Source organism: Lepidochelys kempii, chromosome 1 (genome assembly GCF_965140265.1).
Source record: "Lepidochelys kempii isolate rLepKem1 chromosome 1, rLepKem1.hap2, whole genome shotgun sequence".
Lineage (NCBI taxonomy): Eukaryota > Metazoa > Chordata > Testudines > Cheloniidae > Lepidochelys > Lepidochelys kempii.
This window is the reverse complement of record NC_133256.1, coordinates 264,402,841-264,428,570: the sequence shown is the minus strand read 5'-3', so window position 1 is coordinate 264,428,570 and position 25,730 is coordinate 264,402,841. Positions and strand designations below refer to the sequence as shown.

Sequence of the window (25,730 nt, the reverse complement as noted above, 5' to 3'; positions counted from 1 at the left end):
AAATCTCCATTGACCTGAGCTCTCATGCAGCAGCAACACCAGAGGGGCGATCTGCACTGCATCATGGGAGCTGTAGTTCAGCTGGGGAGCTCAGCATATACAGGGGAGAATGGGACTAGAGGGAGCCAGAGTTACTGCTCCCATGAGGCAGCTCAGCTGAATGCAGATCAACGTCAAACTGATCCAAAAAGAAACATTTTTATGTTTCCAAATCAAATTTTTTCTAAAATATTTATTCCATGAAAAGTTTCATTATTTCAACTCAAAGGTCAAAACACTGGAATTTCACACAGGATGGACAGTCTTCTGCCTCCAGTTACGCCTCTTGGTTCCTGACTTTTGCCGTGTGTGGGGTGGGGTGGGGTGACAAACCCTTCCTCCTGGACCAGTGATACTCAGACCCTAGTGGTTCAGGAGCCATATATAAAGTTGATAACTTTATTGGTTATTAACATAGTAAAAGCACCCTGATTGGTTAATAATTTAGACTGAGTAATAATTAAATCAAACAATGTTTTAATGTCATGTGCTGCCAAGAGCCACAGGAGAAACATTAAAGAGCCACTTGTAGCTCGCAAGCCTCAGTCTGAGTATCACTGCCCTGGACAAATTAATCCTAAAGAAACTCCGCAGGAGAACTGTAGAATTTTCCTCCCATTTGTCTCTTCTTCTGGGTTTTCCCACACGAGGCCATGATCTGGGCAGGGTGACCAAGAGAAACTGAAATCTTATGACCAATTTAGAGCTGGTCTGTATGAAACCAAATGATCCCCACGTGCTTAAATTTGGGGCTTTATTAACTACAGTCCAACAAAATGCAAATTCTTGTATTTATAAGGGTTACTGTCCACACATATAATGTACTTCAATATGCTTTTTCCTGTAACTCTACTTTCAACAGTTCATTCTTTACTCCCTTTTTACTTACTTGAATGATACAGTACTAGCTATGTTGTCAACGGCTTTTACATGATGGAGCACGTTAGACTATGTTACACTACAGTTTTAACAAACACCTGCGTACATCTCCCCTTTCAAAGCAGCTGCAGAAGCAGCTGTGTTTTAACCAACCTATGCCTGCAGCAGCATTCTCTCACATTCTGCTTCTCCCCAAACATACTAAAGCTCCCCAGACACTGATTATGACAGACTGTCATCCACAGTCACGACTGCCAGCTCAGCAAAACGTTACACTGTCTGGCATCATGCAAACAAAATCAAAGTAATTTTAATCTATGGTTTCTGCTTTTGACACGATAGATGAGCCAATATGTTCTCCATCCAAGTTCATAAGGTGTGAATCATTAAAGCCAATCCACCAATTCAGACATTGGGAGGGTCTGTTTAGGATTAATTCCTTTCAAAAAAATATAATGGCAAAATGTAGGTAAATAAAGTTATTGACTTCATATCTGTACCACTCTTGCTAAAATATCTTGATTTTACACAGCACCTTTACAGTGTTAGTGATCTACCCAGCTGTATATAATAGGAACTCTTAGAAAGTTTTGCATCCACAGGGATTATTCACCCACTCCTGAAATCTGGTCACCTCTGGTGGAACATAACAACTAGTCTATGTCAGTAAAACTGTACAACAGGTTTCGGCCATTTTAGGAGGGGATGTAGAGAATAATTTCTCTAACTGAAACTACAAGCAGGCATTTTATTAGGCAAAATATAATTACCCATGTTGGGGTTTCCATTACTCTTGCTCAATGTTGTCCTACTAAAGAGACAGATGCCTCAAAGAGGACCATCTACCATGTAGCGTATCAATCATTCGCTAATCATAATCCATATCAGATTTGGAGTTCAACCATTACAAAATTACATGTTCAATGCCAAAGTGATAAAGAAAGTCAAACCACTGAACTGATAAAAGTCACTGGGCAGCTACCTCTATGGCAGAATTCTTTAAAGCAATAAACCTTTTCTCTACAGAAACCTCTTCGGAGGAAACATTTTCTTCATTTGGACTATTTCACTGCAATTTGGGGTGGAAAAGATTATAGTTAGAGAAAGCAGGATAGCTAATCTTCCTGTTGGAAACAATGATCAGAAGCCAAGTGGCAAAATTAAGACATATTGTTCTCGAAAACCTGGCTGGTCCAGTGAATTACAAAGATCAGTTCAGTTCTCCTGCATGCATTCAAAAATATTGAGATTTCAGAAATGTCAACACTCACTTTATGGTCCTGTTTATAAAAAATATTCTCTCTATTTCTAGGCCAGTTTGTGAAATGTGTGCATGTGTTTTTCTGCATGCATGGGCTCAGATGCTCACCTGCAAACCATAATATGCCTATATCCACACACATAAATCTAGAGGTGTGAACATCAGAATTTGTGTGCATACAAAAATGCACAAACTTTTGAAAATCTGGTCCAAACCTGATTATTAAGGTGGGCTTTTGAATTGTGTGACACATCTTCTAAATGTTACTTGTGATAAAAGCTTACATGATCTATACAATACGGCCCCGATCCAGCAAAGCACTTAAACAGATGCTTAATTTAAGAGAGTACTCCTGCTTACCAGTAGACACCTGTTTAGGTGCTTTGCTGGAGCTGGGCCTAAATGACACTTTGTTTTAACATACTGATCTAATATGTTTTCAGTTTATTTTATGAATACGTTAAAGGTTGAGCAAGATGGTTGTAAAATAAAATTTTAATTTAGAGCCAAACCTACATATTAAAATGAAAAATGTTTTAAATCTGATTATTAATTCAGGGTAGAAAAATAGTATATTCAGAACAAATAAATGGAAATACTGTCGTGCTTTTTGAGACATAGTCACAATGGTGAGAAATGCTGTGGCTGCATTTTAAGTGTTAATGTCAAGTTTGTGCTCAGTTACCTCACTTAAATTGAACTAGTGTCAAATTGAACTAAAAACAAATCTTACTTTTATCTTTTAAAACCTTAAAATTTAATTTCATATTTGCTCCACTTCTACTTTTTTGTATTTATGTTATTGTTGCAGAGAGAAGACCATTTTCCTACTAACAACCCAGGAAGTATCCCTTATAGTTTCCTGTAGGAGGATCAGACACTGTGGCAGTAATGAGGTAGCAGTTAACTGCTGAAACAAGGTAGAGATGCTAAAGTTAGGCTGGAGATGCTTCAAATAGGGAATGACCTGGGAAAATCTGAGCTAGTTTGGGGTACTGGAGACCAACATCTGTAGCCTGCCAATGATATCTGCCAGCCTGGGGGATTCTCTCTAAGGATATCTGGAGGCAGGGAAAAGATACTCAACAGCTGCCCAGAGAAGTCTGCCGTTGTAGCAGACTGGAAGCAGTACACATGGCCAACTAAAGAGATCTGCTTATTTGCGCCAGAAAAGAACAATGTGTCCTTCCATACATATCAGTTTACCTTAGAACTCCCCCAGACCAGGTGGGAGATGTGGTGTGTGGAGTTCTGTCAAACCAATTTCATTATTAACTCCCAAGCAATGTAAGCTTCCAGTGTCCACTTTCAGTTTCTTTATGCTCCTGGAAGAGAAGAATAAACACGTTTAATTTGGCCAGTAACTCAGCCATTCCTCCTCTCAAAAACATTCAGCAGCCCTCCCATGAAAGGGGCTAGGAGAGAGACTGCCAAGATTCAGCTTTTTCTTCTTCTTTTTTCTGCAGCATGAAGGATGTGGGAGAAGGAAGGCTTTCCATTGATTTCACCTGTAGTTAGCTCTTGGAAGGCTCGGGTGTTGGTCTATGTTGTGAATGTGAAATGAATACAACCTTACTGTTCAGTTCGTGCTGGTGAATGCAGGATTGTGGTTAACAATATATTAAATCATGGATGACTGAGAAAGGATGAGGCCTCCAATTTGGTGTGTATTACGGAAACCCAGCTGGATGATACTCAAGTATCAGGGGGTACTGGATGATACTGTTGATCTGGTTTTCATGTAGTCTAGCCAGGTATTAGGGCAGTGTGAACTGAAGGAAGATGAGTGAGGAAGTGAGGTGGCTGTGCTGTTTGCATACAGACTGAACTGCAGGGAGACTCCCGTACCAAAAATGGATCAAATACAGGGCATGATATCTTGGTCCCACTGAAAGAAATAGCAAAATTCCTGTTGACTTTAGTGAGGCTAGAATTTTTCTCAGGATTCCATCTAGTAGGCAAATCCTGACATGGAATTAAAATGGGGATATTTTGAGTGTATTGATTTCCCTGATGTGCTGAAAGTCCCTTCCTGAGCTCAGGAAGTTGCACACCATGGTGGTGATAGTGGTACTGTAGCTGATAATGCTTAATGACATTAACAAATTTGGATGATGAGTCTTCTGTGTCTACTCATGATTTTCATCCTGACTACGAGATTATGCTAAATGGTCGTTAGCGTAATGTTTGTGTTGGAATTAGAGGCTGGGCAACTGGAAATTTTGCTCAGGTTAGGGACTGACCATTGTTTTTGCATGTTCTGATTGGGAAACACCTTTTGTGGAGAGGCAAGGGAGCTGTTTTGATGGTCTACCTTTGCACTTTAACAGAACTGAGGGAAAATATTGGCCCTTGGATGTACCATTCTATTATTGTATGAGCCTTTGATCTCAACCATTGATAAAGTGGTGCTTAGGCAATCTCTTTGCTGGCTCCATCCTCAAAGATCACCTTGGTTTACAGATGACTTGGCAAAGAGAGAAGATAACTAGAGCAAAAATCATGGGATAATTTCTTTGCCTTTACTAAAGAATTTGCATAGCCCTGATTAGAGGATTTGTTGTGGCTAGTGGGTGCCTGGTCCAGCCGAGCTGTCTCCACTGGGAGGCTGATTTGTGTTCCTACTACTGGGGGGAAACTGTGGTGCTTCATTTGAAACATGTGTTGTTAATGTGGAGTGAACTGTCTGCATCCATTAAGAAACCAAAGCTAGTGCAGAATGCAGTGGGCCATTTGTCAGAAGGATTGTCTCACTGAGGAGTAGGACACCAGTGCTCAGGCACAGCATCAGTTGCGTATTGGTTTTTGAGAAAGATTAAGGTGATTTAGACCTACAGCACCCTTAAATGGTTTCGAGATGGCCTGTTCAACAGGTTTCAGAGTAGCAGCCATGTTAGTCTGTATTTGCAAAAAGAAAAGGAGTACTTGTGGCACCTTAGAGACGAACCAATTTATTTGAGCATAAGCTTTCGTGAGCTACAGCTCACTTCATCTGATGCATAAAAGTGGAAAATGAAGTGAGGATGTCTTTATACACACAGACCATGAAAAAATGGGTGTTTATCACTTCAAAAGGTTTTCTCCCCCCACCCCACTTTCCTGCTGGTAATAGTTTATCTAAAGTGGTCACTCTCCTTACAATGTGTATGATAATGAAGGTGGGCCATTTTCAGCACAAATCCAGGGTTTAACAAGAACGTCTGAGGAACAGGGGGCGGGGAATGGGGTAGGAAAAAACAAGGGGAAATAGGTTACCTTGCATAATGACTTAGCCACTCCCAGTCTCTTTTCAAGCCTAAGTTAATTGTATCCAATTTGCAAATGAATTCCAATTCAGCAGTCTCTCGCTGGACTCTGGTTTTGAAGTTCTTCTCTTGTAATATCGCAACTTTCATGTCTGTAATCGCGTGACCAGAGAGATTGAAGTGTTCTCCGACTGGTTTATTAATGTTATAATTCTTGACGTCTGATTTGTGTCCATTTATTCTTTTACGTAGAGACTGTCTAGTTTGACCAATGTACATGGCAGAGGGGCATTGCTTGCACAGGATGGCATATATCACATTGGTAGATGTGCAGGTGAATGAGCCTCTGATAGTGTGGCTGATGTTATTAGGCCCTGTGATGGTGTCCCCTGAATGGATATGTGGACACAGTTGGCAACGGGCTTTGTTGCAAGGATAGGTTCCTGGGTTAGTGGTTCTGTTGTGTGGTATGTAGTTGCTGGTGAATATTTGCTTCAGGTTGGGGGGCTGTCTGTAGGCAAGGACTGGCCTGTCTCCCAAGATTTGTGAGAGTGACGGGTCGTCCTTCAGGATAGGTTGTAGATCCTTGATAATGCGTTGGAGAGGTTTTAGTTGGGGGCTGAAGGTGACGGCTAGTGGCGTTCTGTTATTTTCTTTGTTGGGCCTGTCCTGTAGTAGGTGACTTCTGGGTACTCTTCTGGCTCTGTCAATCTGTTTCTTCACTTCAGTAGGTGGGTATTGTAGTTGTAAGAATGCTTGATAGAGATCTTGTAGGTGTTTGTCTCTGTCTGAGGGGTTGGAGCAAATGCGGTTGTATCGTAGAGCTTGGCTGTAGACAATGGATCGTGTGGTGTGGTCTGTGTGGAAGCTGGAGGCATGTAGGTAGGAATAGCAGTCAGTAGGTTTCTGGTATAGGGTGGTGTTTATGTGACCATCGCTTATTAGCACCGTAGCGTCCAGGAAGTGGATCTCTTGTGTGGACTGGTCCAGGCTGAGGTTGATGGTGGGATGGAAATTGTTGAAATCATGGTGGAATTCCTCAAGGGCTTCTTTTCCATGGGTCCAGATGATGAAGATGTCATCAATATAGCGCAAGTAGAGTAGGGTTGTCAGGGGATGAGAGCTGAGGAAGCGTTGTTCTAAGTCAGTCATAAAAATGTTGGCATACTGTGGGGCCATGCGGGTACCCATAGCAGTGCCGCTGATTTGAAGGTATACATTGTCTCCAAATGTGAAATAGTTATGGGTGAGGACAAAGTCACAAAGTTCAGCCACCAGGTTAGCCGTGACATTATCGGGATAATGTTCCTGATGGCTTGTAGTCCATCTTTGTATGGAATGTTGGTGTAGAGGGCTTCTACATCCATAGCCCTGGTCTACACTAGGACTTTAGGTCGAATTTAGCAGCGTTAAATCAATGTAAACCTGCACCCGTCCACACAATGAAGCCCTTTATTTCGACTTAAAGGGCTCTTAAAATCGATTTCCTTACTCCACCCCTGACAAGTGGATTAGCGCTTAAATCGACCTTGCTGGCTCGAATTTGGGGTACTGTGGACACAATTCGATGGTATTGGCCTCCGGGAGCTATCCCAGAGTGCTCCATTGTGACCGCTCTGGACAGCACTCTCAACTCAGATGCACTGGCCAGGTAGACAGGAAAAGAACCACGAACTTTTAAATCTCATTTCCTGTTTGGCCAGCGTGGCAAGCTGCAGGTGACCATGCAGAGCTCATCAGCACAGGTGACCATGATGGAGTCCCAGAATCGCAAAAGAGCTCCAGCATGGACCGAACGGGAGGTACGGGATCTGATCGCTGTTTGGGGAGAGGAATCCGTGCTATCAGAACTCCGTTCCAGTTTTCGAAATGCCAAAACCTTTGTCAAAATCTCCCAGGGCATGAAGGACAGAGGCCATAACAGGGACCCGAAGCAGTGCCGCGTGAAACTGAAGGAGCTGAGGCAAGCCTACCAGAAAACCAGAGAGGCAAACGGCTGCTCCGGGTCAGAGCCCCAAACATTCCGCTTCTATGATGAGCTGCATGCCATTTTAGGGGGTTCAGCCACCACTACCCCAGCCGTGTTGTTTGACTCCTTCAGTGAAGATGGAGGCAACACAGAAGCAGGTTTTGGGGACGAAGAAGATGATGATGATGATGAGGTTGTAGATAGCTCACAGCAAGCAAGCGGAGAAACCGGTTTTCCCGACAGCCAGGAACTGTTTCTCACCCTGGACCTGGAGCCAGTACGCCCCGAACCCACCCAAGGCTGCCTCCTGGACCCAGCAGGTGGAGAAGGGACCTCTGGTGAGTGTACCTTTTAAAATATTATACATGGTTTAAAAGCAAGCATGTGAAAGGATTACTTTGCCCTGGCATTCGCGGTTCTCCTAGATGTACTCCTAAAGCCTTTGCAAAAGGTTTCTGGGGAGGGCAGCCTTATTGCGTCCTTCATGGTAGGACACTTTACCACTCCAGGCCAGTAACACGTACTCGGGAATCATTGTAGAACAAAGCATTGCAGTGTATGGTTGCTGGCATTCAAATAGCATCCGTTCTTTATCTCTCTGTGTTATCCTCAGGAGAGTGAGATATAATTCATGGTCACCTGGTTGAAATAGAGTGCTTTTCTTCAGGGGACACTCAGAGGAGCCCATTCCTGCTGGGCTATTTGCCTGTGGCTAAACAGAAATGTTCCCCGCTGTTAGCCACAGGGAAGGGGGAAGGTTGAGGGGGTAGCCACGCGGTGGGGGGAGGCAAAATGTGACCTTGTAACGAAAGCACATGTGCTATGGATGTAATGTTAACAGCAAGGTTTACCCTGAAAGAGTGTAGCCACTGTTTTATAAAATGTGTCTTTTTAAATACCGCTGTCCCTTTTTTTTTCTCCACCAGCTGCATGTGTTTCAATGATCACAGGATCTTCTCCTTCCCAGAGGCTAGTGAAGCTTAGAAAGAAAAAAAAAACGCACTCGCGATGAAATGTTCTCCAAGCTCATGCTGTCCTCCCACACTGACAGAGCACAGACGAATGCGTGGAGGCAAATAATGTCAGAGTGCAGGAAAGCACAAAATGACCGGGAGGAGAGGTGGCGGGCTGAAGAGAGTAAGTGGAGAGCTGAAGAGAGTAAGTGGCGGGCTGAAGAGAGGGATGAAGCTCAAATGTGGCAGCAGCGTGATGAGAGGAGGCAGGATTCAATGCTGAGGCTGCTGGAGGACCAAACCAGTATGCTCCAGTGTATGGTTGAGCTGCAGCAAAGGCAGCTGGAGCACAGACTGCCACTGCAGCCACTCTGAAACCAACCGCCCTCCTCCCCAAGTTCCATAGCCTCCACACCCAGATGCCCAAGAACGCGGTGGGGGGGCCTCCGGCCAACCAGCCACTCCACCGCAGAGGATTGCCCAAAAAAAAGAAGGCTGTCATTCAATAAATTTTAAAGTTGTAAACTTTTAAAGTGCTGTGCTTAAAGTGCTGTGTGGCATTTTCCTTCCCTCCTCCACCACCCCTCCTGGGCTACCTTGATAGTCATCCCCCTATTTGTGTGACGAATGAATAAAGAATGCATGAATGTGAAGCAACAATGACTTTATTGCCTCTGCAAGCGGTGATTGAAGGGAGGAGGGGTGGGTAGTTAGCTTACAGGGCAGTAGAGTGAACCAAGGGGCGGGGGGTTTCATCAAGGAGAAACAAACAGAACTTTCACACCATAGCCTGGCCAGTCATAAAACTGGTTTTCAAAGCTTCTCTGATGCGTACCGCGCCCTCCTGTGCTCTTCTAACCGCCCTGGTGTCTGGCTGCGCGTAACCAGCAGCCAGGCCATTTGCCTCAACCTCCCACCCCGCCATAAACGTCTCCCCCTTACTCTCACAGATATTGTGGAGCACACAGCAAGCAGTAATAACAGTGGGAATATTGGTTTCGCTGAGGTCTAAGCGAGTCAGTAAACTGCGCCAGCGCGCCTTTAAACGTCCAAATGCACATTCTACCACCATTCTGCACTTGCTCAGCCTGTAGCTGAACAGCTCCTGACTACTGTCCAGGCTGCCTGTGTACGGCTTCATGAGCCATGGCATTAAGGGGTAGGCTGGGTCCCCAAGGATAACTATAGGCATTTCAACATCCCCAACAGTTATTTTCTGGTCTGGGAATAAAGTCCCTTCTTGCAGCTTTTAAAACAGACCAGAGTTCCTGAAGATGCGAGCGTCATGTACCTTTCCCGGCCATCCCACGTTGATGTTGGTGAAACGTCCCTTGTGATCCACCAGAGCTTGCAGCACTATTGAAAAGTACCCCTTGCGGTTTATGTACTCGGCGGCTTGGTGCTCTGGTGCCAAGATAGGGATCTGGGTTCCGTCTATGGCCCCACCACAGTTAGGGAATCCAATTGCAGCAAAGCCATCCACTATGACCTGCACATTTCCCAGGGTCACTACCCTTGATATCAGCAGATCTTTGATTGCGTGGGCTACTTGCATCACAGCAGCCCCCACAGTAGATTTGCCCACTCCAAATTGATTCCCAACTGACCGGTAGCTGTCTGGCGTTGCAAGCTTCCACAGGGCTATCGCCACTCGCTTCTCAACTGTGAGAGCTGCTCTGATCTTGGTATTCATGCGCCTCAGGGCAGGGGAAAGCAAGTCACAAAGTTCCATGAAAGTGCCCTTACGCATGCGAAAGTTTCGCAGCCCCTGGGAATTGTCCCAGACCTGCAACACTATGCGGTCCCACCAGTCTGTGCTTGTTTCCCGAGCCCAGAATCGGCGTTCCACAGCATGAAGCTGCCCCATTAGCACCATGATGCATGCATTGGCAGGGCCCATGCTTTCAGAAAAATCTGTGTCCATGTCCTGATCACTCACATGACCGCGCTGACGTCGCCTCCTCGCCCGGTATCGCTTTGCCAGGTTCCGGTGCTGCATATACTGCTGGATAATGCGTGTGGTGTTTAATGTGCTCCTAATTGCCAAAGTGAGCTGAGCGGCCTCCATGCTTGCCTTGGTATGGCGTCCGCACAGAAAAAAGGCGCGGAATGATTGTCTGCCGTTGCTCTGACGGAGGGAGGGGCGACTGACGACACGGCTTACAGGGTTGGCTTCAGGGAGCTAAAATCAACAAAGGGGGTGTCTTTACATCAAGGAGTATTTCAGGCAGGACTTCACGGAGGGTTCCAATAAGAAATGGTGCACCTAAGTTATTGTTCTTATTGGAACAAGGAGGTTAGCCTGGCCTCTGATTGATACATGGCTAGATTTACCTCGCTGCACCTTCTCTGTGAGTGACTGCAGTGTGACCTAGAAGAATGAGTCCCCTAGACGGGGGAGGAGGGGAAGCAAATGAATACAGAACAAATCTGGTCTATTTCTTGTTTTGATCCATTCCATCTATCTTTTACATCTTTGGCTGGCAGCAGACGGTGCAGAAGGACTGCATGGCAGCCACATCTCATGGCTGCTCGGCAGAAGATGGTACAGTACGACTGCTAGCCATCCTCATCTCTTGCCTGCTCGGCAGAAGATGGTACAGTACGACTGCTAGCAATCCGTATCGCCTGCCTGCTCACCATAAGACGGTTCAATAGGACTGACTGCAGGACTAAAGAGAATGACCTGGTCAAGTCACTCTAAATTAAGTCCCTGCGCCCATGTCTGTCCAGGCGCTTCCAGCCGACGTGGCCAGGAGCACCTCGGACATGACGATGATGGCTACCAGTCATACTGTACCGTCTGCTGCCACAAGGCAAGGGGTTGCTGCTACTGTGTAGCAAAGCCGTACCGCGTCTGCCAGCACCCAGGAGACATAGGGTGACGGTTACCTGAGCGGGCTCCATGCTTGCCGTGGTATGGCGTCTGCACAGGTAACTCAGGAAAAAAGGCGCGAAACGATTGTCCTTGCTTTCACGGAGGGAGGGAGGGAATGGGGGCCTGACGATATGTACCCAGAACCACCCGCGACAATGTTTTAGCCCCATCAGGCATTGGGATCTCAACCCAGAATTCCAATGGGCAGCGGAGACTGCGGGAACTGTGGGATAGCTATCCACAGTGCAACACTCCGGAAGTCGACTCTAGCCTCGGTACTGTGGAAGCACTCCACCGAGTTAATGCACTTAATGCACTTAGAGCATTTTCTGTGGGGACACACACACTCGAATATATAAAACCGATTTCTAAAAAAACGACTTCTATAAATTCGACCTTATTCCGTAGTGTAGACATACCCATAGTGGCCAGGATGGTATTTTCAGGAAGATCACCGAAGGATTGTAGTTTCCTTAGGAAGTCAGTGGTGTCTCGAAGATAGCTGGGAGTGCTGGTAGCGTAGGGCCTTTTGAAACCTTTTGAAGTGATAAACACCCATTTTTTCATGGTCTGTGTGTATAAAAACATCCTCATTGCATTTTCCACTTTTATGCACCAGATGAAGTGAGCTGTAGCTCACGAAAGCTTATGCTCAAATAAATTGGTTAGTCTCTAAGGTGCCACAAGTACTCCTGTTCAACAGAGTGCCTCTCTCTCCCCATGTTAGGCTGCCATAGTTGTGATCAGCAGAAGTACTCCAGCTAGAACTCTCTTGGTTTTGAAGGGATAAGAGGCTGCTGACTTTGTGTTCTCTGTAAGGGTCCCTGGGCCTTGGAACTTACTTCTTTCTGCCCTTGTTGGGTGTGCTGCAGAGCTCATCTATTTTCTTGATCTTTTGGGAGTGACAATTGAGATGTGAGGAGGGTAGGTGTCTGAGGAAGATGGAGTATTTTAGATTTGTCGGTTAATTCTAGCTAAGGGATGAGGCTAGGCTACTGGTTTTGAGGATATTAACAAGGAATACATATTTAAAATTTGTCACACGTGAGGGTTTTTTACCTGTTACACCAACTGAAATAAATCAGGGACAAACAAACCACTTAAGTCAATCCTTATTTCTTTACTCCCCATCCCAGTTGTCTACAAATCTCAATCAGGGACTGCAATATCTTTCCCTGGCCTGTAGGTCATCCAATCTCCTTTCTGGGGCAGAGCTTAGTCCCTAGCCTTGTAGGCCACCTGCAGATTTCCCAAGGTTGCTATTATTTGAAATATCAGCTGTCTCACTTTAGAAACTCTTTGTTCTTGTCAATAAATGTTGTCTCCTGCTACCGCAATGACAGATTACCTTACAGACTCTACAAGGGAAACTGCCTCTGATGTCAGTAGTGGAGTCTTCTCTCTGGAACAAAGAAATAAACTGGGGCATATATGGAGGTAGTTTAAAAGTATAATCTTTTTCCTGTTGAATAAAAAGACCAAGTTAATTCACTTTGATTCTCATATTTCCAAAGAGTGAGGTAACAGAGTATGGCACTCTTTAAAATCGGGCTGGATAACTTGGTCAACAGGAATCATGTTTGTTGCTATGCAAACTAAAATAATGATGGGATAATTGAATCTCATGCTTCATGGGGAAAAAAAGACTGCTGCACAGGTCAGGAAGGAATTTCTCCACCATTTTCAGAACCAGTGCACAATTGACTTGATGCATGGCAAAGTACAAGGGGAAGGAAATCATCATAATCAGAAGCATGACTAATTAGCACTGATGGAAGCAGGGGATTGGGCTTAATGGTCTGATGCAGTATTACAACCTATGTATTCCTAAATCCGATAAGTGATATTTTGCTGATCATTGTAATCCCATGGGATATGTGTTGTGCTTACTCAAGGAGTCACTTGTACTTATCACAAGTGCTGTAACTCTTTGTTGCTCTCCTTTGAAAATATGTTATATGTCCAATAGCCATGTCTCAAGTCTTAACCTGAGCTAAAATAGTCTGCAGACCAAAGCCTATATGCACAGTGCATCATCAAACCTCCAGAATAATTTTGCCTTCCTCTTGGAACACAGCTGTGTTAGTGTACATGGGAGGGTCAGTTTTTCCACTTGTCAAATTTGTACATGCAAAAGAGCATTTTGGCTTGCAAAATGGATACGTTATGTCTGTTACATGTGTAACTAGATTTGAAAAATTGACTGCTTGCCTGTGCCAGTCTATAAAGTGTTGCAGAATTATGAAATGCACTATAATTCACACCATGGCAGCCACAAAACATCAAGGTGTGAATTGTGCAAACCTCTTCAAAATGCACGGCAGTATTGCAGCACTTCAGGGGCTGGACTGCAACACCTTGACATGTAAGAGGTCTTGTGCTGTTATCTGAGTGATGTACTGTCCTTGCTCTTTCCTTGCTGATGTCTATCATAGGCTGTTTGCTGTCTTGAGACTTTATTTGGCTTGGTGGGTTTTTTTTTTATTTGCTTGTTTTATTTTTGCTTATTTATTGTAGTGGCATGGAGATGTCCATATGTCTCTCCCCTTTGTTTTAACATAGTGGAGTTTGTCTTGTGGTTGTTGTAGTGAGAGGAATCCACTGTACAGGATGGTGAAGGAATTCAGCAGTGATGTCAGTGGGTAGTTGACATAAGAGGATTTTGTTGATGCTCTGTGTTGTCTTAACTCAGTCGAGGAACAACCAATAGATTCTGGATTATCTAACAATACCTGTCTGGTCTGTAGGAAAATTGACTTGGGTGTGTGGGGGGGAAAAATTAGCTAGCTTTAGTTATTGTGAAAGCTGCCTCTCCGCAAAGCCCCTTGCTGGATTTTCTGCTGCACTGTCACAAACTCCATCAATCTCTTCGATTTCTTCAGAAGGAACAGAGGACTTGCAAAGTAACCAGTTGGAAACGCAAATTTCGATAAAGCCAGATGTCCAGAAGAGAGATGTGGACTTTTCAGAAATTCATAATGCAATACAAGAAAGTAAGTTACTACTTGATTCTAAAATCGGTTATATTGTACAAGAGCTGACTGAAATGAATCAAAATAGTATAATACTTGAAAGAATGGTTAAACTGGAGAACTGAATGATGTGAATAAATTGGAAACTTATGAGAGAGTTCAGTGGATAATTTAATTTCAACAGTAGTGAAAACTATTGTGGCCAAGAATCAAGACTCAGGGCCCAGTGTCCCTGTTGCTTTATTAACTCCCTTATCACCCTTATTCAAGGTTTTATTTTAAACTAGTTGTCTTCTCTGATTTTCTGTTGAGAAAAACAGCTCCTTAAATCTTCAAATGCTACAAGATATACAAGTATGTATTAAAAAACCCGTGTTCCTCTTTAGTTTCGTCAGAAATGCTAGGTATCATGCATCTGATCTTCCATTCAAGTGAGTGCAGCATAATTGCAGCAAGATGGTTAGTTGTTTGATTAAAATCAATATCTTCTTGCTTACCCTTTCTATGCTATAGATCTGTACTGAACTCTACGTGCTTTCTAAACTGAAGGAGCCTTTTCCATGAGGATCCTTGAATGTAGAACTTGCTTCCTATCCTCTTTGTCCATTGCAGCCCCAATATGTTGATTATCAAGACACACTGTAAACAGAATTTCTTTTTGTATGTGTGTTTGGGGAGGGGTGGGTAGAAGAATGCAGTGACTCGATGAAGGTGGTGGTTAATTTGCAGGATGACTTCTGTGGGAAGGATTAGAATGTGGGGGCCTGTCTGTCTTTTGATTGATTGTGTGTACAGTATCTTAATTTTTTGTACCAGTGCCTGGATTGAAGGCTCTCTTCAGTTATGAATATGAATAACTAAATAGCACAAAGCTGCAGTGTTTGTGTTGCAAACATTTCTGGGAAATGCTTAACCACTTTCTTCTACTGCTCCTGGTTTGTCAAATAAGTATTTTAAAAGTCACGACAGCTTTCTACTAATATTAGATTTTGCAAAACTTTTTTTTCTTAAAACAAATTGGATTTTGGGACTAGACATATTGATAGAGTCCCTTTCAAAGCATCATTTATTTTGAGGCTGCCTTTCCCCTGTTCCCTAGGTAATGTGTCACACAATAAGACTCTTTTATTAGGTTATGTGCTTATACTGGGCAATCCAAAGTGTCACTGAATAGTGTGTGCAGGTTGTCCAGAAAACCTATTAAAACATATTTAAAACTGCTGTAAAAGATCCCCACTTCCTAAAGAAAAGAGATGTTGGTTTGGTAGGGGGCTTTAATAACAAAATACTTGTAAATAATGACTGCACGTAACCTGCATTCAGTAGTTAGTCGTCACTAGCGTATGCCTAGTTCATCCATTCCAATAGTTTAAAGAAGAATGGACATGAGCATAAGATCTAAGTGTGAACTTTATTATAAATAGGAATTTAAGTGCTCATGCAGAAAGGGATCAGATTGACAGCCCTGGAGATTGAGGTCCTTTATTTATCTATAGAGCAGATGCAGCCACCATTGGCAATCAATGCTCCATGCACCTCACCACCTTGTCTTAATTCTCCTTTGGAGAGACCACATTTCATTTCAGAGCGAGAGTAGTTCATTCTCCAGGCCTACAATTCTTGGTGTGGCCACCTGCTTGCAGTGCAGTCCAATTTGCAAAGGTGGGCTACACATCTGAGGATTTTCTTGCTAACTGCAGTCAGGTGTGAATAGCAAATAATTAGGATATAGTCAGGGCCAAATTTACACCTTACGCACACCTAAGCACAGGATCTTCAGGGTTCATTTCCCTCCCCGCCCCTGCCTACAGCTGGCCTATGTGTTTTCCGTGAAAATGAAATGAAAAGAAAAATATTTTAAAAAATTAAATATTTATTCAATGCAATGACAAAAAACACATGTAATTAAAACAATCACGTGGGTAGCAGGTAGGTGCTACTTTACTTCACATGCATGTAGAATCATAGGATTTCATCTAGTCCAGTCCCCTGCACTCGTGGCAGGACTAAGTATTATCATGTTTTTTCCTTGATTTCTGCTCAGTGAACATTCTAATGATATCCTCGCAATCCATACCTTTTAAAAGTTCTCCTACAACAGTTAGAAGAGTCCAGAGTTCTGACCCTCGGGAGCACCGGCTTCAGCCCTGTGGGGGGCGCTGGGGCTCAAAGCTTTAGCTATGAGGGGAGTGCTGGTTTCAGCCCCAGCACTTCCCCTGTAGCTAAAGCCCAGAGCCCCAGTGAGCCCCACCCCTGCTGAAACCTGGAGTGGAGTGGGGAGCCCCAAGCCCTGGTGCTCTCCCCTCCCTCCCCCAGGCAAAAGCCTGGAACAGAGCCTTGGGGCTGAAGCCCTGAGCCCTGGTGCTCCCGAGGGTCAGAAGCCCTGACCCCACCCCTGCCTGGAGTCCTGACTCACCCCCATCCCCCAGTGGCTGAAGTCCAAACGTCTTATTCTAAGTTACAGACATTTCAGAAGAAAGAATGAAGAGTACTTGTGGCACCTTAGAGACTAACAAATTTATCTGAGCATAAGCTTTTGTGGGCTAAAGCCTGCTTCATCATTGCATGCAGTAGAAAATACAGTAGGAAGATATGTCAGAAGTGCTTCCCCAGACACTGTACAAAAACATACAACAAGTTGGTGGGAATGTGATAAGAGAAATTTGGCAAAGTCAATAAACGTGGTTTATAAGGAAGGAAACAAACAATATTAAAAACTGGAGTAATGGGGCTTTACAAAATAGAATACTCTTTACTGTGCAAGAAAATAGTCTCAATGGTTTAAAATTTCTTAGGCCTACTTAGCTACGGTGGGTGGAAATCAGGCTTGGTTTAAATCAATTAATTTATCATTAATTTCAGCGTGGTCATGATTTCATCCCCCGCACTCCCTTTGGCTTTGTGTCTGTTTATAAAGGTTTCTTAAGGCTTTGCTGCTGTTTATAAAAGTTACATCGTCCAATTAGAGAACGGAAACCATAACGTCTGAGAAACCTGTCCCATTGCACAGACCAAATACCAAAATCTGACTAGTGAAAACTCCTAAGCACTTCTGAATAGTTCACAGAAACATATGGGCCCAACGATATTTGTAAACAAAATATAGGAAATAATGGAGAAATTCATAACCTCATGACTGGATTGTGGGTGATTCATAAACATAAACAAGGGCCAAAAAAATCAGAAGGAGAAATTATTTGCAACTAGTAATTTTGCCAGTGCTGATACAGACACACCACGATAGTCAGGAAAAGTGCTTCTGATGTATCTGTGTTAAAGTGAGCATCAGCGTAGGTAATACAACAATTGCAGCTCTTTTGGCTTGGAAAGCTATTTGGGGAACTCTGCGTAAAGGCCCTGCAGGCTATTTGTGGCTTATGTTTCAAAGGACTAAGATCCATGGGTTATGCTTTTAAAAATTAGCTCAAAAATCTATTTGTATCAAGTAGAACTGGTTTCAAAATAAGTATTTTCAGGAAAAAAAAGTGTGAAATGAAATTATTTGGAGGGAGGATTTTGAAAGTGTTTGACTTTTTTTTTCTAAAAAATCCAAAACAGATCAATTTTCTGTTTTTGATTAAAAATGGAAATTTTCAAAAGGAATGAAAATTATCTACAAAAACATTATCTACAAGGCCACTTTTGTTAGTGTCAAGATTGATAATACAGGTTAAAAGAGAATGAAAATCATGAAACACCATTCATTACCATGGTTCTCTTTAGTCCTGCAATATCTCATACAGGAAGATATCTGACTCTTAATTATTTCTGATTCTTAATATTTACTATTTGGTGTTTGTTGACGGGATCCCCAAGCATCACACCAGTGGGTACAGCTGTTCTTACAATAGATAAGATACAATAGGTAAGAACAGCCATACTGGGTCAGAGCAATCCTCCATCTAGCCCAGTATCCTGTCTTCCGACAATGGCCAATGCCAGGTTGTCATAAATATAAAGGGAAGGGTAAACCCCTTTGAAATCCCTCCTGGCCAGGGGAAAGCTCCTCTCACCTGTAAAGGGTTAAGAAGCTAAAGGTAACCTCGCTGGCACCTGACCAAAATGACCAATGAGGAGACAAGATACTTTCAAAAGCTGGGAGGAGGGAGAGAAACAAAGGGTCTGTGGGTCTGTCTGTATGCTGGTTTCTGCAGGGGATAGACCAGGAATGGAGTCTTAGAACTTTTAGTAAGTAATCTAGCTAGGTATGTGTTAGATTATGATTTCTTTAAATGGCTGAGAAAAGAATTGTGCTGAATAGAATAACTATTTCTGTCTATGTATCTTTTTTGTAACTTAAGGTTTTGCCTAGAGGGATTCTCTATGTTTTTTAATCTAATTACCCTGTAAGATATCTACCATCCTGATTTTATAGGGGGGATTTCTTTATTTCTATTTACTTCTATTTTTATTAAAAGTCTTCTTGTAAGAAAACTGAATGCTTTTTCATTGTTCTCAGATCCAAGGGTTTGGGTCTGTGGTCACCTATGCAAATTGGTGAGGCTTTTTATCCAACATTTCCCAGGAAAGGGGGGGTGCAAGTGTTGGGAGGATTGTTCATTGTTCTTAAGATCCAAGGGTCTGGGTCTGTAGTCACCTAGGCAAATTGGTGAGGCTTTTTACCAAACCTTGTCCAGGAAGTGGGGTGCAAGGTTTTGGGAAGTATTTTGGGGGGAAAGACGCGTCCAAACAGCTCTTCCCCAGTAACCAAGTATTAGTTTGGTGGTGGTAGCGGCCAATCCAAGGACGACGGGTGGAATATTTTGTACCTTGGGGAAGTTTTGACCTAAGCTGGTAAAGATAAGCTTAGGAGGTTTTTCATGCAGGTCCCCACATCTGTACCCTAGAGTTCAGAGTGGGGGAGGAACCTTGACACAGGTGTATCAGAGGGAATGAGCAGAACAGGTAATCATCAAGTGATCCACCCCCGGTTGCCCATTCCCAGCTTCTGGCAAACAGAGACTAGAGACACCATCCCTGCCCATCCTGGCTAATAACCATTGATGGACCTATCCTCCATGAACTTATCTATTTTTTTTGAACACTGCTATAGTCTTGTCCTTCACAACATCCTCTGACAAAGAGTTCCACAGGTTGATTGTGCATTGTGTGAAGAAATACTTCCTTTTGTTTGTTTTAAACCGACTGTCTATTAATTTAACGTCATGATTTTATAGATATCTATTATATACCCCCTTAGTCATCTCTTTTCCAAGCTGAGAAGTCCCAGTTTTATTAATCTCTCCTCATATGGAAGCTGTTCCATACCCCTAATCATTTTGGTTGCCCTTTTCTGTACCTTTTCCAATTCCAGTATAAGATTACACGGGAAATCCTGACCATCCTCCTCCTCTGCCTGTGGATTCCTCTAGCCAGCACCTCAGAATCAGTGCCATAGCCTCTCTGACATAACTGAATCTGCTTCTCTCATATAATAATGGGCAGAAGCAGTGCATTACTTTAGGTCTCATCCATGCTTGGCTAACAGAAGCCTGGAAATGATGCTGGTGCCAGTGAGTTCTGGGATCCAGCATAAAGGATGATAGTTGTTTGACCCACTGCTCTCACAATTCCCTCAGACAATTTCTTTCTTCCCCTTTTTCTAGCTACTTCTGCTCAGGTCACTGGATCAGTCTTTTCCAGGCTTGCTGGGTCAATATTCGGTCCATATCCACTCTATCCTCCTGTATGTGTCCATTTACCATTTTCTAGGCCACCCGCTTGTTCTACACCTATGAATTCTAATCTCAAATGCCTCTTAAACAGGATTCCCATCATCCACCCTTTGTACATGCCCATATAATCTCAGACCCCTCTCTTGCACCTTCTCGCTGAAACTGCAGACCTTGGTCTTACTCCTGATGGCATCATCCCACATGAGGTCCAGCAATGTCAATCCTCTGACTGCCCTCAGACATCTTATTTCTATGGTTTCAAGATTTCTCAAGTGCCTCTCTTTGGTCACCCAGGACTCTGATCCATACAGAAGAGCTGGTCTTATCATAGTTTTGTATAGGTTTCCCTCAAGTAGTCTGGGCCTGTGTTTATCATAAATCAGTCCACTTATCTTGCACTAGACTTCCCCTGAATTCAGCAGCTTTGTTTGTAGTTCTCTATTGACTTTTCCTTTTGCCACTAACCAACTCCCACAAATCTCTGGTTCTGCACAAGTCACCCATATGACTTCAGTGTTTTCTTTATTAATTTTGGGGCCAACAGAAGTATGAATAGTAATGAACTAAGTTCTGATCCTTGGTGGAGACCAACCTTCACCTCAAAACACTTTGTTCCACCAAAGGACAGCTCCACTTTTGTCATGGAACCATCATACAAATCCTTAACCATCGGGACAAGGTCCTCCAGTACCCCATAGAATCGTAACAGCGGTATCTGCCCTCACCTAAGTACTTTGCCAGATTCTTTCTCCAATCAAGGAAAGCCCAGCCATGCCTGACATTTTCCTCCACCTTCTTTTCAACCAGCTGTCTGGGAATAAACATACCATCAAAAACCCCTTTTCCATTTCTAAAACCAAACTGCTCCTTTCCTAAAATGGCATTCACTATTTGACAAATGTGACGGTCTATGATTCTCTCTAACAGTTTCTTACAGCGGGACAGCAGCTTAATTCCTGAGGGCTTCAAACATTCATAGCCCCATACACTTTAAGGACAGAAGGGACCATTGCGATAGTCTAGCCTGACCTCCTGCACATCACAGGCCACAGAACCTCACCCACCCCCTCTTGTAATAGACCCATAACCTCCGGCTGCATTACTGAAGACCTCAGATCATGCTTTTAAAGAACTCAAATGTGAAATTGTGGAACTATTAACTATGATTTGTAACCTGTCCTTCAAATCAGCTACTGTACCCAGTGACTGGAAGATAGCTAATCTAACACCAATATTTAAGAAGAGCTCTAGAGGTGATCCTGACAATTACAGACTGGTAAGTCTAACGTCAGTACCGGGCATATTAGTTGAAACAATAGTAAAGAATAAAATTGTCAGACACATAGAAGAACATAAATTGTTGTGCAAAAGTCAACATGGTTTCTGTAAAGGGAGATTGTGTCTTACTCATCTATTAGAGTTCTTTGAGGGGGTCAACAAACATGTGAACAAGGGGGATCCAGTGGACATAGTGTACTTAGATTTCCAGAAAGCCTTTGACAAGGTCCCTCTCCAAAGGCTCTTATGTAAATTAAGTTGTCATGGGAAAAGAGGGAAGAGTCTTTCATGGATTGAGAACTGATTAAAAGACAGGGAACAAAGGGTAGGAATAAATAATAAATTTTCAGAATGGAGAGGGATAACTAGTGGTGTTCCCCAAGGGTCAGTCCTAGGACCAATCCTGTTCAACTTATTCATAAATAATCTGGAGAAAAGGGTAAACAGTGAGGTGGCAAAGTTTGCAGATGATACTAAACTGCTCAAGATAGTTAAGACCAAAGCAGACTGTAGAACTTCAAAAAGATCTCACAAAACTAAGTGATTGGGCAACAAAATGGCAAATGAAATTTAATGTGGATAAATGTAAAGTAACGCACATTGAAAAAATAACCCCAACTATACATACAATATGATGGGGGCTAATTTAGCTACAACTAATCAGGAGAAAGATCTTGGAGTCATCGTGGATAGTTCTCTGAAGACGTCCACGCAGTGTGCAGCGGCAGTCAAAAAAGCAAACAGGATGTTAGGAATCGTTAACAAAGGGATGGAGAATAAGACAGAGAATGTCTTATTGCCCTTATATAAATCCATGGTACTCCCACATCTTGAATACTGTGTACAGATGTGGTCCCCTCATCTCAAAAACGATATACTGGCCTTAGAAAAAGTTCAGAAAAGGGCAACTAAAATGATTAGGGGTTTGGAACGGGTCTCATATGAGAGAGATTAAAGAGGCTAGGACTTTTCAGCTTGAGAAGAAGAGACTGGGGGGATATGATAGAGGTATATAAAATCGTGAGTGGTGTGGAGAAAGTGAATAAGGAAAAGTTATTTACTTGTCCCCATAATATAAGAACTAGGGGCCACCAAATGAAATTAATGGGTATCAGGTTTAAAATAAATAAAAGGAAGTTCTTCTTCACTCAGCGCACAGTCAACCTGTGGAACTCCTTACCTGAGGAGGTTGTGAAGGCTAGGACTATAACAGAGTTTAAAAGAGAACTGGATAAATTCATGGGGGTTAAGTCCATTAATGGTTATTAGCCAGGATGGGTAAGGAATGGTGTCCCTAGCCTCTGTTTGTCAGAGCGTGGAGATGGATGGCAGGAGAGAGATCACTAGATCATTACTTGTTAAGTTCACTCCCTCTGGGGCACCTGGCATTGGCCACTGTCGTTAGACAGGATACTAGGCTGGATGGACCTTTGATCTGACCCAGTATGGCCATTCATTTATTCTTATGATATATATATACATACAGAGAACATGAAAAAATGGGGGTTGCCATACCAACTCTTAACGAGACCAGCCGATTAAGGTGGGCTATTATCAGCAGGAGGAAAAAAACTTTTGTAGTGATAATCAGGATGGCCCATTTCAAACAGTTGACAAGAAGGTGTGAGTAACACTAGGGGGAAAATTAGCATGGGGAAATAGAACTTAATTGATTGGTCTCGTTAAGAGTTGGTATGGCAACGCCCATTTTTTCATGTTCTCTGTATGTATATATATCTTCCTACTGTATTTTCCACTGCATACATCTGATGAAGTGGGCTTTAGCCCACGAAAGCTTATGCTCAAATAAATTTGTTAGTCTCTAAGGTGCCACAAGTACTCCTCGTTCTTTCTGCTGGTAGAGACTAACACGGCTACCACTCTGAAACCAGACATTTCAGAGTTATGGGTGACCTCCATTCCTGAGGTGTCCATAACTCTGAGGTTCTCCTGTATCATTGGAATGTTTATAATTTTTAAAATAAGCACACTAACCACTAACTGCGTATGTATTAACTTTTTAACTTTTAACCCACTTTTAGGTTCCCATAAAACACCGGCGCCCCTAGGCCTGTGCCTAGTGTGCCTAATTGGAAATCCAGCCCTGGATATAGCACAGTTAAACATTCTTGCTAGGTTGGTTGGCCTGATTGGTCTTTGTTTGCTACTTTTATTTTACGTAGGCTGTGCAACAGAAGTAGCATTAGAATGGCTGTCACTGCTTTTAGCAACCACATTTTTGTTTGTTAACGTAAGTTTCCTGGGCATTTTCTTTCATTCTGTCTAACTTTTGTTAGCTGGGACATCACTGGTGGCTAGATTGCCGTGTATGATTGTTGAACAGGATTTTTCAATTTTTATTTCATTTTTTAATAGAAAGACTTTAGTGTAAAGCTGCTCTGTCTTTATTTTCCATTCTGCTGATCTTGTGCTGCTAGTCTCCTTTAGAGCGCAAAGTAAGAAAAAGTGTACAAAAGATATTAAAGATTTACAAGCCATTTCTAATGTTTCCTATCAGAATTCTCCACTTATGAACTCCAGCTCAAAATATATTCTCAATATTTTTAATAGGAAAGATTTCAGCTTATTCTGCCTTAAGACTAATTATTTCCCATATGCTCTTGTCCGTTGTTATACTCAGAATCTCTCTGAAATTGCCCTTTGCCAGTCAGACACAATCCAGAGATAACTACCTATAATGAACCTGGAAATGCTAAAACCACACCTTACAAAATTGGTCAGTTATGTTGTCTGGAGTGGCTCATGACCCATAAGTGCCAGCCTCAGGGCAGACTATTAAGAAGAAGGGCACAAACCCCACATTGGTTGTGTGTTCTATAATTAGATTTCACCAACCCAGTATCAAGTGTGAACTCAAGCACTATAATAGTCTTAATATGGAGTCACAGACAGTCAGTCCCCTTGGGCACTCCAGTCTATTTTGCCACACAGGCAAGCCTATCTTTGTGATAGATGGTCCCTTAAAACAAAAATGACAATAGTATTCAGGTTACTCCCAGTCCCAAAGGACCAGTCACTTACCCCAGGTCAATTGTACTTTAGATCACTCACCAAAGACAATGTTTGTAGCCAATCTCTGTAAAAAACAAATCTAAAGATTTAATAACTAGGAAAAAGAAGCAAGAGATTATTTACAAGGTTAAAGCACGCAAACATACATACACACAAATGAGTTAGTCTTTGGTTCCAAAAAGTAATAGAAACTGCTGTAATGTACAAGCTCTATATGTCTTTTAGGCTAACCCAAGCTAAACGGCTTGGGGATCCCTTGCTTATGCTTAGAAATATTGCCCTCTCCAAATTCCAAGCAACACAGTGGTAATAATTTCTTCTTGACAGGGATTTTGATTCCATTCCCCCAGAGTTCAAGCCATGATGGGATGAGAGTTTGTGCACCTACCCTCTTCATGGGTGTGGCTGAAGCAATCAACAAAGTTTTGTCCACTGATGTTCCACAGTGGCTTGTCTAGTGTCTATAGGCCTTCTTTTGTTTGACAAGAGATGACACCTTTTGTGATAAACTGGTATTTCACACTTGGTAATACTTCTCTCCTGACAGTGCGGGTTTCTAAGTTTCATAACAAACACATCTATAGGTACAGAGCAAAACATGTAAATATTACCTTATTACATGGTATACAGGTATTGTAAGTGAGATTAATGTATTCAGCAGCTCACAAGCATTTCATAAAGTCCAAACACTAAACAAATCTCTCTAAATCTAATAACTATTTTAACAATACTAACATGTAGGTGAGCCAGTTGGTTTCCAGCCATGCATTTGTGGTGTAGGGATCTTGTCATGAGCTGGCACCTGATCTGCCAGCATCACAGGGGCCATACCGTATCCGAACTACACAAAACATTTAAACCAGCCAGAACCATCTGCAATTCACAAGAAGCATGCCAAATTACCCAGAACCACCTTTATTCTGTCGAAATTAATCTGCCTAGAATCTCAAGATCTTCTTAAAGCTGGAGTACTAAACAGAGGTGTTCTAAAGTATTTACTATAATATATTATTCTTTTAATCTTCTTTCAAAAAATTTCTCCATTCCCCATACTGTACTATTGAAGATGTGCAATGGAGAATGGAGAACTTTTAAAAAAAGAAGATTAAAAGTAGTAAAGGCTTCAAGTGTAGTTTCCTAGTTATTAAATTGAAAGGGGGAACTTGCTGTCCACAGGAAAGCAATCAGTTTATAAAAATATCTTGGACAATTGTATACCTCTGATTTGAGACCTCTAAGCTATTGACCCTGATGATTTGCTTCAAAATATTTACCTTTCTTTTATCACTGCTGCAAAGGGAAAAGTCTAGAAAAACCTGTTGCTGTTCAGAGTATTTCATATATGATGAAAATATGGAGGTTGGGGAAGCACCTTGTGGTATGGATTTCCAAGGATTTTTTTAAATCATTTTGATTTACTAATTTTTCCTCTCTAAGTTGGAAGTATTTTCTAACATCCAGGTAGATTTCTAAGAGAGACTTGTTTAATTTCTGATTATTTAATTGAAAATGAATCATGGAAAAATGGGTCCAGATTGTGGACATTGT

The 25,730-nt window shown here is 42.5% G+C and overlaps 1 protein-coding gene across 7 annotated transcripts in view; it reads left to right on the top strand.

Annotated features, from left to right (window-relative positions):
* ANO4 (anoctamin 4) overlaps positions 1–25,730 on the top strand; it is a 288,922-nt gene that overhangs the window by 89,822 nt on the left and 173,370 nt on the right. For 5 of the 7 annotated variants that reach the window (XM_073327407.1, XM_073327404.1, XM_073327400.1 and 2 more), the window contains exon 3: positions 14,107–14,217. The exons of the other annotated variants lie outside the window; for them this stretch is intronic. In XM_073327407.1, the coding sequence (XP_073183508.1) occupies positions 14,107–14,217 (111 nt within the window). The remainder of the gene's footprint in view (positions 1–14,106; positions 14,218–25,730) is intronic. 7 annotated transcript variants of the gene reach the window in all.